The following is a 16972-nucleotide window of genomic DNA, read 5'->3' on the forward strand; positions in this document are numbered from 1 at the left end:
CACCAATCCCCTTAATCCAAACCCCTAACATCTTTAAAAAATCAAACACCCGAAATCCATATAACCCGAATGATTCTGTTTTCAAAACACCCGTATTAACCAATAATAACCCGAATAATAGCTCTTTTAAAAACCCGAATGTTTGTTTAAACTTTTTATTCCGGTGTTTGAATACCCGAATACATCCAGCACCCAAAACCCGAATAAATGATTCGGGTGCTAAGCCTTGAATTGAAGGTTCACACTACCTTTTTTCCTTTAAAAATACTTTTATTCAAATTGTGATTTATAGAATTTTTAAGTATGTAGGTATTCCTAAAGACAATATTTCAAATTCCTGATATTTTTTGTACTAATATTAGAGTGTCCTGTGGCTATAAAAACTTCTATTTTTCAAATGAGAATCTCCTTTTTTACTGCAAATTATTTACCAGATGATCTTGTAAATGTAAATGTATCTAAATGTGCATTAATTTATTTACTTTGTTAAGAGTATAAAAGAGGATTCCGATTTTAAAAACACAATTTCGTATTGTAAAACATCATTCTTAAATGGTATCAAAAATCTTCAAGAGTAGGTATCTTAGAAATTCTAAAAATCAGAATTTGAATATAATATGTACAATTTAAGTAAAAAAATAGAGTGAGCATAGGTACTTGAAATATTTTAAATTGCAAAATAATAAATAATAATTATTAATTACATAGAAACGAAATAATGTAAACCAAAATTATATTTATATTGCCTATAGACTTTCAACTTTGAATACAAATCCATAAGCTACCTATATACCTATGCATAATATTATTCACGTTAACTTTTAAAAGTAAATGTAAAATCTTTATCGTTGTTTAACATTTTATTATATATGCATATAGGTGTAAGTAGATCTATAGTATTATAATTCATACATATTTTTGTATGCAACATTTTCATGATCGCTGAATCCAACAGCGGAGCCGCTGCGGGATGGGTGAACTGTGGCCTCGTCTGAGCCCATTGTTTTTAAGGAGAGATATAAAACCTAACTCAAGTTGCAGCACCTAGCACAATTAATCCAAAAAAACCTCCTCCTATTTATTATTTGAAACTTGTACTATTATAATTTATAGTGCCCTGTTCACACTATAATAATAGGCAAGCATCTGGGCCCTGTAATAAAAAATAGCGTATGGGTACGGTTAAATATATCGATTAATACTTTACGGGGTTCTTACTCCCTATATAGATCAGGCACACGTCAAACAAACAAAAAAAAGTGGCTGACTGAATAGTGCTCCGCTGTACAGTAGATTACTAGTGGGTCAATGAATAATGAATTGTATGAAACTTGTACGAGACCCTAAAAAAATCGGAGGGGCCCCTGCCGCGTTCGCGGCCAGGCTGACACTGCTCATATGTAGGTTTACTTATTAATTTATCTTTTACTTTACCGAAAGTTATCAATATTTGGATCTAGTAAGTAATTATTGAATTTGGGATATTTTTACAAATTATTAAATATTGTTGGCTTAAAATAGACCAACTAAGTAACCATAGCTACCAAATCTCTTCAACACATTATCATGAACCTATTTTTCCTTTTTATTCAAAGTAAAAAAATGAAAATATCTAAAATTACCTACTATTTGTCTGAATATATATTTAGAAATATCAAAATTTTCTAAGTCATCAGATCAACAATTTTTAGGAAAAAATCGATTTTCAAATTAAAATTCAGTTTTTATTTAATTTAGCCACATGAGTACATGACACTTCATAAATGGTACGAGTACAAATTCTAAGTATAAATATATTAATAGTCCATTAAAATCAGAATAAAAAATATATCTCAAAAGGGTTTCATGCACAATTGTGTACTTTGAATATTCCAGTACTTGGTAAAAATGTCCTTTGTGATTTCCAGATTGATCAACATTTTGTCAACATCCTATGGTTTATTCACGAGTTGAATAATAAATTATAAGTATATCTCCCAGAGTATTTATTATTGTATAATATTTTATGAATATGGAAAATATAATATATGCCTCATGCATTATTCATGTTGTAGAATGTATTTTTAAATTTTACATGCACATAATTTTTGTAACAATACATAGCAATACACGACATAATTATTAATCATTAAAAATTACTGATTGACTGGACTATAACTAAGACTATATTAAAAAAGTTAAGTGGATACTCAAGTATGATTTGATATAAATAAAGAAAACATATTTTTACATAGTGTAAGAACAACCAAAATTGAGAAAGAAAATTGCCAAAACATGTTGAAAAGCAATACATTTTTTTTTTAATTAGACTATTTTATCTTACTTTGTTTTAACTAATTTAACTTCTATATACTCTGTTTTCCGGATTTATGTGAGTTCTGAATATAAAATATATTACAACTATGAACTAACGAATTACTATTTTTAATTTTAACTTTTTATTGATTATACAACACATATTATATAATACGTAAAAATTATTTAATTACTTATAAATATTTAATACTTCTGATGCTTAACTAGAAGTTAATTATTTTATCTTCAAGTGTTAGGTGGTCACTCATTAGGTCACTCACTGGGATACTTACATTTCACTATTTGATGTGGTTAGATTTTATAATTTATTTAATTGAGAGATAAAATAATTCAACATCAGTTTTTTTTAATTGCTATTTATTATTTTTTTTTTTAGCCACTGTTGTAAGACTAGATGAAAAAAAAATATCGAAGAGAACTAGTTAATAACTGTTAATGTTTTTTTTTTTCTTCATCTAAAAATTATCATCAGCTTGTTATAATTTTCTAAACAATTCAAGATATTCATACACAAGAGTAAAATAAAAAAAAATAAGAAAATAGGTGAAAATTAGGTAATTATACAATAATAAAAAAGATGGAATGTTTCCAATTCCTGAATAAAGTTAACATAAAATTCAGCATATTTTAAATGAAAACGTTATTAACCGAACATATGTAAAAAAAAAAGGCTTAAAGTTCTCCACAATTAGCTACAACAACTTTCTTCTTAGTCTCTCCTGTATCAGTTCCATAACTCTCTAATTTTTTTACGACATCCATACCCTCGGTGACAGATCCAAAAACAACATGTTTACCGTCTAGCCATGTAGTCTTGACTGTAGTGATGAAAAATTGACTACCATTGGTATTTGGACCAGCATTAGCCATTGATAAAATACCTATGAAAACACAACTGTGTATTAGCTTATTTACTCATAATAAATTAATCAATATAAATTCATACCGGGTCCAGTATGTCTAAGGGTAAAGTTTTCATCACCAAACTTGGCACCATAGATGGATTTGCCTCCAGTGCCATTATGATTGGTAAAGTCACCTCCTTGGCACATAAAGTTAGGAATGACACGGTGGAAAACACTACCTTTGTAACCGTAACCTTTTTCTCCAGTACACAAGGCACGGAAATTTTCAGCAGTTTTTGGCACTACGTCTTTTCGTAACTGTGGGAAAAAAAAATTAATTTAATAAAATTTAGAACAAGATATTAATTCAAACGCTTATTAAATAGACATGAACTTAGGTATTTTTTTTAAATAGGTAATAATAATACTAAAAAGAGTGGACAAGTTGGTACCGCTCTGTTGTACAGTAGTTGTCGAGCATGTTGTTGTCATAGATGTATTTGAATTCAATGATAAATCATTAAAAAACGATTCTGAGTGAATACTAGCATAAGAGTATAAATAATCAAATTTAATAGTTAAAGAACAAAGTATAAAAGAATCGATAAATATAAATTCGTAAATTTTTTACCGGTGAAAATCCAATATCATAAGATTTTAAATTCAAGCACTCATACTAAATTAATGTAACTTTTTGGTAAACTTTTTTTTTGTTAATGGTAGAAAAATTTGTGAGGAATCTTCTATTAAATTTGTCTAATGTTATCTATGATAAGAAAAGTTTTTTTGAATTGTGAATTTCTAGCTGAAAAATAGTATGAAAATTTGAACTTTATATCTACATAAAAAATAATCGTTTCTATGATATTAAAGATACATATATTTAATATTTTTGAACTTCGATTAATGAAATTTATAAAGAATTTGCATCAAGTACATTTTTATCAAGGATAATTAAAAAAAAAAATTAGCTCACAAAGAATCAAAATAATTCGAAAATGGTACCATGTATGGAAAATGCTGACATAAATATTTGGTAAAAATTTCAAGTAACGGGTTAGTACCTATTTTAACCTCAAGAAAAGATGCTGATGTTGAAAATTGGAGCATTTTTACTCCTCAAAATGACGAGAGAAAATAAAACACTTATCATTATAAATACATTCATTCATTTCATCTATTCTTATTGGACCCTAGGGTAGATATTGTAATATTGTAAACGTTTAAAAATAAAAAAGAAAGTTGAAAGTGCAAAACTATTCTTGTTAAAACAAAATTCTACAGTCAATTTATTTTTTTGGTACGTCGATATTTTTGTGACCGTGTATTGCTTTTTTTGTTTTTACCATAGACATATTAAAGTTAATATGTCTATGGTTTTTACCACATTGTACATTAAATATTATATACGTTATCTCGCGATAACGTGATATACAATTAATATTGAAATTGGTGTTTGAAAAGAAGAGTCTACCGGCCTATCGCTTTTTAACCAGTAGGCATAAGATATTAAATTAAGATCTCAACAATATTATTCTCAATTGAAAAAAAATATACATTTAGAAGACGTAGCCCACGTCATATTGAGAACACGCCTTGGTTATATTTGCATTGGGTATTTTTGAACGCTTCTCAGAATTAATGTTTATTGACTATTATAATGGTACTATGGTGGGGGCTCCGTAGGGCCATCTAAATATAAGCACTAAACTCCGAACAAAACTTCGTCGAACACCTGTGAGATGTGAGTCACATCAAGTAATAACTAATGTGGTAGGGAGAAGGTCCTTTTTCATTTTTGTCATGTTGACATGTGGTAGTGATTGTACAGTTGTACGTACAATATGCACCTCATAAGGGCATGAACTAGGAACGGAGCGCAATTATGACGGTAGTCTGTGCAGAGCGTGCAAGGGACTGGCCATCCACAAAAGTATCGATTTGACCTTAAAACGTGCGCTGAAGCTAATATGCAGCACATTTGGAAGAACAATTTGATAAAAAATAAAAAAATTGTATTTTTTACGAGCGAAAATCCATTATAATTATATGTGTGGGGGGGGGGGACAACAGCATAAGAATGAACATTTTTGAGGAGGCGTTGAAATTATTGGGTACTTTTTGGCAATGGGTCAATAAATATTAAGCGCCGCGAAAATTGTTTGTAGTTATATTGAAGAGGGACAAATTTTTTTTATACACGTCATAGCAACGAATGTCGTAGAGCACAGGCGATTTACGATGGTCGGCTCCTCAGCAAACAATGTCAGAACACTCAAACGCCTATATACATTGCCCGCCCTTGGATGATAACATTGATTAATATATTATTACTGTTGACTTTGTCGTGTACCGGTGCGGAACAACTTACTTCGATGACGATCCTGCCGGCCGGTTGTCCGTCGACGGTCATGTCGAAAAACACTTTCGGGTTGGCCATTGCGCGGGTGGGCGGCTGTATTGTCGGTATTGAAAAGGCGTCGTCGAATAGCGACCGAAAAAGCGCTGGCGAGAACAAGACGCTACTGTGGGACTGAGAACGTTGAGCGTGCGACTAATCATTAAAGTTTAAACGCGGTAGTGCGGGACGATGGGGACCGGCGGTCCAAAAATCGTTGTCACACTATCGATATTGTTGACGATTCGATAGTTGCAGCAGCGATGGTAAGGTCTATGGATGTCGTGTTAGTACAACTACTCGTAAGTCGTAACGGCTCTAATCGACAATTGTTTATTTTTTTTTTTCAAACATCGATATCTAGATTCTGTCGTTAGTCAATATGGCGTCGGTTTGCAAGCAGTGATGCCTGGCGGGGTGGCTTAAAAATCGATAAACGGTTGCGTTAGTCACCACTCGCGTCGTTGCGAAATGGTGGAGAATTTGAAAATACGCTCACGCGGAAGCGGGACCCGCTGGCATCCGTATGTGTAACAGTGGCGTATTTAAGTTTTTGTCATGGGAGGGAAGGATGTGATTTTGTCCAGTAGCCCCGCCATAAAAGTTAGAGCCTTTAGAGGCTTTATGAGTTAGGACTCCGGAAACTTTTGCATAGGTTTTATATAAACGGTATCCGGACATTTCCCCCCCCCGGCTTTTTTAGGCGTAGTAGGACATTTTTCCCCCGATAAATGTTTGGATGCGGACAATTTCCCCCCCGTTTTTTTTTATATTTTTAATATTATTTACCTTTGAATATAAAATTATTATTTAATATACACATATTTTTTAGTTGTTTTTCGTATTTATTTTTTTTTTTGTAAAAACTGTACCTGTTTGAATATTTAATAATTTAATATTTGCTAGTGAATTTGATCTCTGGAGTGCTTCAATGAACATCCAAATATTTGGATGCTGAGTTCTTATCAAACTTTTAAATTTATTATTGAAACCTTCACTAATATTATTTGTTCTACCTGTATTTTTCTTTGTAGCATTATGTACATTCCATAAATAAGGTGGAACCGCCATAATGACAAACCATTTGATTTTGTTATAGTTCTCTTGTAAGTTCCATTGACGTATGTTCTATCAAACTTTTAAATATTATTTGTTATTTTTTTATTTAAATTAAGATTAAATACTTTTTAGTTAACGCAGTTTTTACAGAAATAAAAAAAAAATAATATGAACAAAAGCTAAAAAATATGTGTTAAAAATAATAGTTATATTCGAAGGTAAATAATTAAAAATAAAAGAAACAAAAAAAAAACGGGGGGAAATTGTCGGCATCCAAAAATTTATCGGGGGGGAAATGTCCGCCATTCATTATAAACAGCCAAAGGGGGGGGGGATTGATCCCCTCCCGTAAATACGCCACTGACGTGTAGTACACTGTCACCTATTTACAATTTGTATTCTTCTTGAAAGTTGAAGTTGAATTTTGTAAAATTGTTACTTATAAATTATATAATAAACGCAAAAATACTATTTCGTATTTTATTTCCATTTTTAAGAACATCCAATAAACATTCTTGTCCTATGTAATTTCAAGCTAAATAACATTGCATTTGAAATATTTTATTACATTTGTGGTTTGTAATTGTATTACGATTACCTACAGCTTCCCCTCAGTATTATGATTAATTTTAGTTTTTAGAACCTATAATTATATCAATTATATAATGAAATTTATATATTTTTTTTGTCTATCATCATTATGGGTGATGTTTAGGAACAGTAAAACTGGTGCTAAATTATATCAAAGTACAGACTACAAACATTCAAATTGATGGTGGTTTCTGGTACCAAACTAACAAATTGGAATAGGATCAAAATTAGAAAATCCCCAGTTAAAAAATTCAAAATAATCGCGAAAACAGAATACACAAAACCAGTTTTTAACAAAATTAATTTTTTATTTAAAATTTATTAAAATTTTATTTATTAATTTTTTATTGTTATTTAAAAAGGAATAGGTAGCCTTCAATAGTTTTTTCACCAAACATTCACATTAGCATTTTCTGGACATCAAATAATGAAAAAAAAAAATCTTGGTTAATTTTGAGCTATCTATAGCCATTTTAAATGTATGATTTATTTTTGGTTTTATAGTGATTAATATTAATTCCAGCTTGAAATTCTTTTATAAGGTTCTTCATAAGTTGATATTACAGCGTTCTAAAAATACATAGGCACAATTTTTTTTATTAAACATTTAAGTTCTAGTTTTGACATAATTTTATATTTAAATGAGAAATAACAATTTTTCCTTCAATAATTTTAGTTTTTATGCGGTAATTTAAAAAATATTAATTCAAGGAAATTGAAACTGTTTATGACACTATTTTTGGTAACAGTGTAGTCTTCCACACAGCATTTTAATATTTACCAACTATGGTAAAAATATTTTCAGAAAAACAATATAGTTGTCAAAATATTTGAAAAAGTTGCGTAAATAATAAGGAAATATTTTATTTATATTTTTTGGCCAAGAAGTTCACTTTTGAAAAATATTAACAAAACATTTTAATCATATTTTTTCAAAAAAAATGTTGATGAAAACATAAAAATATTAAGTCAACATTTTTATGCAACCATATAGTCCAATATTTTGTTATCATGAGAATAAAATATTTATACAATATTATTAATCAAATATTCATTATTCAAGCACTCCAAAATATTCACAAAATATCATCATTTCCCAAATGCTGTGTTAGGATACAGTCGAACATAATTTCCGTGATTGTTATACACAATAATATACATTCAATGTGCTGCTCGTTGGGTAGGGAACTAGTTTGTGGGTCTATAAATGTGTCCATTTAGTTAGCAGTTAGCACAAAAAGTTGTAGATAATACAAATTATGGTAGAGTTCTTATAAGACTAGTGGACTAGACATTCATTGCTTATGACTACCTTATCGACACCGTTTCCTTATTTTCTATTCTTAAGGACATTTTCAATATATTTATACTAAAATTCTATGAACTTATTTACACTGTTCTACTGTATGACAGTATAGATTTAAGTTAAAAACAATAATCTATGATATAAATATATAATATTAGAATATATGTGATAATTATGGTGTTTTTAGCAAAAATAAGTTCAACCTACTGTATTACTAAAAGAAAAAGAAATTAAAAATAGTAATATAAATTAGAACAAAATATCAATAGATATAAATACTGGCAGTATATTTTCATAATTGTAATTTAAATTTAAATATTTAATACATCCATTTCAGTGACTTACTCAATTATGAGCAAACGCCTACTATACAGCAAGTTAGCAGAGCAACTTACCCATTTTTTAAAATTTAAATTTGGATAGCAACGAAAAAAAATAAAATAGTGTTATAATGACTTTATTATATTTTATAACTTTATAAGTAATATGATTAATTGGTTTTTTCAGGTAGGTAAGTAAACAAATGTATTGTTAAAAGTGTTAGAAAACAAAAATTACTAACCGTGGAGTTAATTTATAATAAATAAGAGTTTAAAGAAAAGCCAAATTTAAATGATTTTATTATTTAGAACTGCCTGGTTGATTTTCTTTGTCGCTGCCAACATCTCTTTTGCGTTGCACCATTTCACGCAAATTATTCTCACTCTCTTTCAAATTACCTTCCAAGTATTGTTTAGTGTTCTAAAATAAAATAAAAACAATGAGTATTTTATATTAATCTTTTTGATTAGAGATATACTTACTTCTAAGACAGTAATTTTTTGATCTGTATCGCTGTTAACTTTATCTAAGTTTTTAAATACTTCATCTCTTGGTGTTAATACAAATGCACGACCTAAAGCTTCGTATGTGTTCACATCTTTTGGAATTTTCTACAGATATATAAAAAGAAAAACATTTTAAAACTACTGTCACTGTGGCACGGCAAGTACTTTAAATATCAGTATAAATGGTGCATGCACAACTAAACAACAAAAAGTGAAAATAATCGATTATATATGAAATTACTAATGATTTATATTTTATAATCTGCTTGCTCAAAATTTAAATTTGTGTACATACAAAATCTTAAAAAAATATTTGATTCTGGAATATGAAAAATGTCTGTTCATTCAAAAAAATAAAAACTTAAATAAGATAAGACTACAAATGGTAAAAAAAATAACATTTTTTCAAACAATATGTGGTTTTCTAATGATTTTAAATAATGTAAGCCAGCGGTCCTTAACCGCGTCCTTTTGTTGATCACGGACCCCTGATAAAAGATTTCTAGAAATCGCGGATCCCCTTACCAAATTTTTTTCGAATACCTTTTTTTTTTACAAAACATCTCATGTTATCATAACCAAAATTATAAAAATTATTTTATATAACAAATTACATAAGTAGACTTAACAATACATACACATTTGTGCCGAGACTACAGTGCTATGGACATTACGTATGAACAAGAAAAACTGATTATACTTAATAAATATTAATAAAACAGTAATTTGGTGTAGAATCTACATATTATAAATTTATAAATGAAAAAAAAAAAAATAATAATTATCCAACAATATTGTAATAATGCATTCATGTCACTCATTGACTTATGTTATGTGTTAAGGCTGCCGCATACCGCCGGGGGTCGAGGACCACAGGTTAAGAACCGCTGATGTAAACTACTACTTTGAGATAATGAGTGTGACTTGTTAAAAGAACTATCCTATTCCTATGTATATAAATAATATTTATTAATATACACTAATGTTACATATTTATAAACTCCAATACCTCTAGTTCTTGCTTGGTAAGAATATTATGTTGTTTTGTACGTCGAAGAGTATCAATTTGCAAATCAGCCAATTTTATTTTTTGAGATGCATATAATAGTTTTTCATGAAGTTCTTTGAATGCCTGAAACAATCATAAAACATTTTTTATGTTCAAATTTCTGGCTTGGAATTAGAAATATTGATTCTAATATAATTGTTAGTTTGATTCTATTATGATTGCAATAACTTAATGAAATTTAAAATTTATTTTATTTTGAGCGTTATGTTAAGTTTTATCACAACTATTTTTAACATTAATAAGTTAACTCCAAACTTATAACATCAATGACTAAATTTCAAGCCAAGAGAAAACGTCAGCAAATAAATAAACAGGAGTTATTGTTTTAGAGCTTTATGCCACAACATGGTAATCAACATGGTTTTGTAAATAATCTAGAACAGGATAGCATCAGACCACTTAGATACCATACAATTTTTCTAAATGGCATCATAACATACATTTTAAGATGTAGCCATTTAACAAAGTACCTACAATAATGATCAGATGTTTACCTATTAAATTTGCAACCTTCTGCCGGACTTCTGGTAATAACAATATAATGAAAAGGATCATGGTGAGCAATTTATATAATAATCATTCATAAATATTAAATATTTTGGTTGATATAAATTCGAAAGAATGTAAAAATATTTCAAAAAGATAATTATATGGTAAAAATAATTAACGAAAACTGAATAGCCTTAATAAAAATACACAAAAAATTAAATAATTTGGTGTACACTGTTTATTTAACAATCGATAAAACATTGAATGTAAAATTTATTCTAACAAAAATATTGGTTTTTATGGATGTTGAATCATAGGTATGTTACATTAAGACTTTTTTATTTATATAAAAATTTTAATTATTAATTGAGAAGTCTATTTTATGATTTATTTGATAACATACACATTACAAGATGTTTTAGTATTAAGTAGTAACAATCCTAAAATAACAAACGGATTTACTTACATTTTTTAAGTCCATATCTACAGCCATATTTATGATTTCAATTTTAATATAAAATATTTAGTGGTAGGTAGATGTAATATTATTATTATTATAAATCTTAATAAAAATATTGCAATACACCTATATAAGAAAGATTTTGTTAACTGTGAAATGAGATACGAATTTGGAATTAAATAATAAGAAAATAGAAATAAGCAACAAGATTATAATTTATAATTTATTATTTATATAATTATATTACACCACAATAATTGAATAATATATAATATAAATGATATAATATAAAGTATACCCACGCGACGAACAATCAAATTAAGAGACCTTTTAAAGTGATAGTGAATAATAATAATTATTATTATTTCTTATTTATCATGGACTTGAGATATCTGATATACCACCATTCTTATCTAAATATACCATATGGTCATTGTTCTGTGTTCATAGATAATATATATCATCCATGAAGATAAGAGATATCTCTATTAAGGTGTTTTGAATTTTGATACACCTTGATCGGCTTGATCTCTATTATGAACTAAGATAATTAAAACTATCTTAGTTCATGATCTCTATATAGTCCGCATAGATTTCTATATATATGTGTAGTATAGATAAATAGAAGTCTGTGATAGTCCGTGGTCTTCATGGTATTACTATTATCCCAGGGGCGGCTCCAGGGGGGGTCTAGGGGCCGCGGCCCCCCCAAGCCCGTATTAAATAAAAAATGCATATTAAATTATTATAATATTGTAATATGGACTATATAGGCCATAGAGGTATAACGGTGTATACGATGTACCTGCTGGGTAAATGGACTAAAAATAGACGACTTGAATTTGTGTTGTAAAATTGTTGTTTTCTTTTTGTTATAAGATTTTGTGAAATTATAAGTTGCCCCCCCCCCCCCTATCCAAGGCTCTGGAGCCGCCCCTGTATTATGCCTGCATATTATGGTATACTACCAACACATAAAGACCTTATTATTAAGCACCATAATATATCTTTTAATAATATAGGCGTAGGGCCCGGAGGCCGGAAGTCGGAACCATTGAATTGCATTCAATTTCCATATTTTGGATATTCTAGATATTCTTCAATAATTAGTATCTTTTCTGATAGGATTATAGGAAAGTGAATCTATTCGGTACTTTGGGGGATCAAAGGTAAAAAATTCCTAATAGTTTTCGAAAGCGCAGGGAAAAAGAAAAAATGAATTAAGGAAAAACGGTATTTTTTACGCAAAATCAAATGTTGGTTTATGGTGTAACTTTAAAACAACCGTATTTATAGTACATGCAATTTTCACTGGTTGTTTATATTCACATTTTCTAAACCTACACGATTAAAATATTTTAATTTGTTTTGAGCTGTTTACGGACATTTCCAGTTTCCAATTTTATTTGTTTTATTTCTATGTTGAAAAATATTAAAGATACCTGGGCACAATTTTTTTTATAAGCATTTAAATTTTAAAGTTTAATTTTTGATAACAATTATTAAATTTTAAATTATAATATTTTTAAATTTTTAATAATTTTGTAGATAAAATATAAAATGTTCAACTTTTATAATTACTTTTATATTTACTTTATATATTTTATTTTTGGGGGGTGGCTAGGGGGCATTGTCTTTTTCCAAGTTTTATGACACATATTTTTAAAAACGGCCCAATTTATTTATGTTAGGCCAATGGGTGGGGACCTCTGGCCCTCTCCTTAGATCCCCCACTGGATGACGCTGTGTCGTTATCATATACTCTTATAAGAATGGATGGAAATATGGGATAAAAGAAAAAAATTTTAAACAGAGGTGAGAAGTTGTGCAGTCTGTACGACATTATGTAATCAGGGTTGTAAACATTCAAATTTTTTTTTGAACGCAGTAAACTGTTCACCTTATGGCGAATTTGGTACAACAACTGCACGCTCATTCGTGAACAACTTTTCCGATCTATGCATCGATCGAGTCAATCACTCGTGCTCCCCTCTGTTACAAATGTTCGACAGGTGGTCGCCTTGTCTCTGTATATATATAAAGCAAATCGGATGTGACCGTAACAAACGAGAATGAGAGCCAAACGTTTCTGCGTTTATGTCGTCATTATTGTCGTCTAGATGCCACCACGGTGTTGTATAATATACGATATACCACAATATTTTATTCATGTGCTGTGTACTCGGTGTAGAGCACGATTAAAGATATAATATAATTATATCTTTAATCGTGGTGTAGAGAGAATCTTCTCTACATCGTGGTTGTAATGATAATACCATAATATTACAATTTATGACCATAGTTAATAGGTCTATGTTTATGACTTGTGCAGTTCAGTTGTGCACACTGTACGCAGTTTGAAGCGACGTGATTTTGCCTACATACGTGATAAAGAAAACCTTTCGATCTGTTCGAAAACGAATTCCACAGACCACAGCAACAAATTGTTGTTCAACGAATAATATTGTTTATGGTTTCAGTTTTGTGATAATAATAATATTATTCCGGGTTTTTTCTCCATCATCGCTGGTGCCGATCTCCGTTCGATACGACCTACTTTTGCCCCTTTAATCTTTTATCTATGCTTTTGCCGTCGACAGCGAAGCTGGCAGTTATATTTTAATCCCGTTGACGGTCTTACTAGTGGTGTTTTTATATTTATTATCAAACCGTTTTCGGAAGTCATAACGAGACCATGACGTCCTCGAAGTACTGTTTGAAAACTCGCAATAGAATGAAACTTTCCAACGCCACAAAGGCATGTGTTTACTAGCCCCAGAAATTATTATTGCATTAATGTAATTTCATCAAACATTTTTTTTGACGTTTCAGAAGTTGGATAATGAACAGGACCATGATCTGTTTTTGTCAAAGTTTACTTCAGCACTTTGTGGCGACAGTTTCAACAGACTCCCGTTGAACTCCACATTAGGACGTCTGCCATTATCTGGTATGAGATACACATTTCACCACAATATTTTATCATACTAATATCCGGTTAAAGTTAACCGACACTTAACCGCCCGAATTCTGCAGGTAATAAAATCTGTTATCAGTCGGTTAGTGTTAACCGACACTTTACCGGACATTATAAGAACGACTCTAAAGATATTAAGTTGAGGTGTGCTTTTACAGCTTTATGTAGTTGTGCCTAATTATATTTTGTGTTAGGTTTCCATGTTGACAAACTAGTGTACCTATACATTTAACAAAATTAAATAGGATTTTTTGTTTTAAATAATATTAACAAGATGTTCTAAATTTCCAGTAGATTTTTTAGCACAGTCCTAATTTGGTTTCGTTATCAAACATATTTTATTCAATAGAAGTTCATTTGGTATTTGGAAGTTTCGCTGTACTCATACAGCGATCAGTAATAATTTAATTATATAAGAAATATATTTAATTAATTAATACTACTTAATAACTCATTATATAAATATATTCTGATTATGTGATTAATTATATTTGATTTAATTTAATATAGTAATGTAGTCAAATATACATTTTATCATTTGAATAGTATTCAGTTTTCTTACAATTTATCTTTTTTAATTACAGAATTAGCTCAGGAACTCAAAACAGGGAAATTGATATCAAAATTTGAAGATTTTGATTATTACACTGATGGTGAAGATGAATCACCATATGTTTACACATGTTCATTTGTATTGGCTATAATGTATTTTGAACGACTTAAAGTGTCAAATCCCAACTATTTGAAAACTATTAACTCATCTGAATTATTTCTGATATCTTTGGTAAACCAAAACTATTGTACATCATCAAAATGATGAATTAAACATTAAAAACTAATGTTATTTATAGTTAGTTGCAAGTAAATATCTCCATGACGATGGTGAACTTGATTCGGCGATAAATAGTGAATGGGCCGTAGCTTATGGTATCAGTCTTAAAACTATCAATCAAATGGAAAAAGATTATTTATCAGCTATGGTAAGACTTAAATCTTAAAAAATCCTAATTGATTCTGATCTCACCAATAAAATTTATTTTAAATTTGTATGCCATATTTAATTATTATTCAAAATTTGAATTGATTTATAGTTATTGTTATTAAATATTTTACTATTAAGTGAACATTATAGAAGTTTATTAAATATTTTATGTTCTTATATAATATATTCAAAATTAGCTTCATTTATTAAATATTATGAAAAATATAAAATCTTATTTATCCAACAATTAAAATTTCGTTCACAAGCTGGTAATGACAAATTAATTTTTTTTTATATTTTTATAGAATTGGGAATTTTTTATAAGTGATGAAGAATTTACAAATAGACATAAAGAAATAGTTAATCAACTATACAGTGATATAGAGAAATCTAACTCTGTACTATTAAAGATGTTCCTATTGATCTCATCAGTTGTACAAAAAATAAGAAAGGTAAGTTAAGATTTTTTTTTTTTAAATTCAATTTGAATTTCATTATTTGTTGTTATTGCTTATTAGTTGTACCGAAGGAAAATTGTCCGCCAGAAAATGAAACATATGATAGCCATGTCAACTGTTATCACTGTGGTCACTGCAACTACTATGCAACTTAACCATGGAAATCAAAAGTTGGTCCAAGAATTGTATGAACAAATTGAGTCTGATCCAGATTACCCAACAATTCCTTCCACCCATAAAAATGACATAGTAAAACCTGCAAATGTAAAAGACATATCTAAAGGATGGAATTCGTCTAAATTACTACAGTTATTAGACCATTTATTACTAATGAACACATGTGTATCTGATGATGATCGTCAACTATCATTTCAAACAACTCTTAGTAAATCAAACAAAAACCAATTTAGGAATATTACACATTTCAAAAATATTATATTTTTTAACTATTTAACAACCATAAACTATACATATTGAAGTTAAGTCTTACTTACCTTTGTGGGTTCCAATTTACTCAAATATATTTTAACTAATATTTTATGTTGTATCAGTTTTTTTACAAATGTTTTGTACCAAACTCAATAACATACATTTCTTTATCGTAGATGTACATTAGAATATATTAAAAACAATTTGTGGTTATAATAATTTATAAAAGTATTACAACCATTGTATTTTATTTAAAATTTATGTGAATTTATTTTTAAACAACAAAAGTATACAAGATAAATATCACATTTTTATTATTATTATTATGATATATCCATATGATATAAAATTAACATTATTTAATTGTTTGATATTTTGATTATTAAATACTAATTACCAAGAATTAGTTTATGTGCAATTGAATTTATCAAAGTATAAAAGGCTGAATAATAAAATATTATGTTTAATATTTTTATAATTTAGTTTATGAATGACCACCATTTGATAATAATTTATATTATACTGGATTATTTAAATTGAAAGAAATTGTGAAATTGTGACAAAATAAATTTATAGTATATTATAAATAAAATGATTCAGCTGTGTTAAGATTCAAATAAATGAAAATCTATATTATTATTAAAACAGTCCAATTTGACTATTTTATCTTATAACAAAGTTCCCAAAAATAGGTTGCATCACAACTCGCATAAAATGTTGGAAGTATATTTTTGAGATTCCTTTTGTTATACTTACTGTATCTCAA

General features: G+C 28.7%; 3 protein-coding genes across 3 annotated transcripts; 1 reads left to right on the plus strand and 2 right to left on the minus strand.

Moving 5' to 3' along the window:
* Window positions 1-2418: 2418 nt before the first annotated feature.
* Window positions 2419-5717, minus strand: LOC100160354 (peptidyl-prolyl cis-trans isomerase-like). The gene is given in 3 exon segments (NM_001161963.1): window positions 2419-3197; window positions 3263-3479; window positions 5533-5717. Coding segments are annotated over 3 exon segments (495 nt in total). The 5' UTR covers window positions 5602-5717; the 3' UTR covers window positions 2419-2988.
* A 3060-nt stretch (window positions 5718-8777) lies between these two features.
* On the minus strand, window positions 8778-11692 carry LOC100169231 (prefoldin subunit 1). The gene is made up of 4 exons (XM_001945448.4): window positions 11367-11692; window positions 10352-10474; window positions 9319-9447; window positions 8778-9256 (listed from the first exon to the last, which is right to left on the minus strand). The coding sequence occupies exons 1-4, from the start codon at window positions 11391-11393 to the stop codon at window positions 9137-9139; spliced, it is 399 nt and encodes a 132-aa protein (XP_001945483.1). The 5' UTR covers window positions 11394-11692; the 3' UTR covers window positions 8778-9136.
* Window positions 11693-14069: 2377 nt separating this feature from the next.
* ACYPI52640 (uncharacterized LOC100570054) lies at window positions 14070-16514 on the plus strand. The gene is given in 6 exon segments (NM_001293497.1): window positions 14070-14118; window positions 14193-14310; window positions 14922-15121; window positions 15189-15317; window positions 15625-15771; window positions 15838-16514. Coding segments are annotated over 6 exon segments (1035 nt in total). The 5' UTR covers window positions 14070-14094; the 3' UTR covers window positions 16255-16514.
* The last annotated feature ends 458 nt before the right edge of the window (window positions 16515-16972 follow it).

Source organism: Acyrthosiphon pisum, chromosome A2, assembly GCF_005508785.2.
Source record: "Acyrthosiphon pisum isolate AL4f chromosome A2, pea_aphid_22Mar2018_4r6ur, whole genome shotgun sequence".
Classification (NCBI taxonomy): domain Eukaryota; kingdom Metazoa; phylum Arthropoda; class Insecta; order Hemiptera; family Aphididae; genus Acyrthosiphon; species Acyrthosiphon pisum.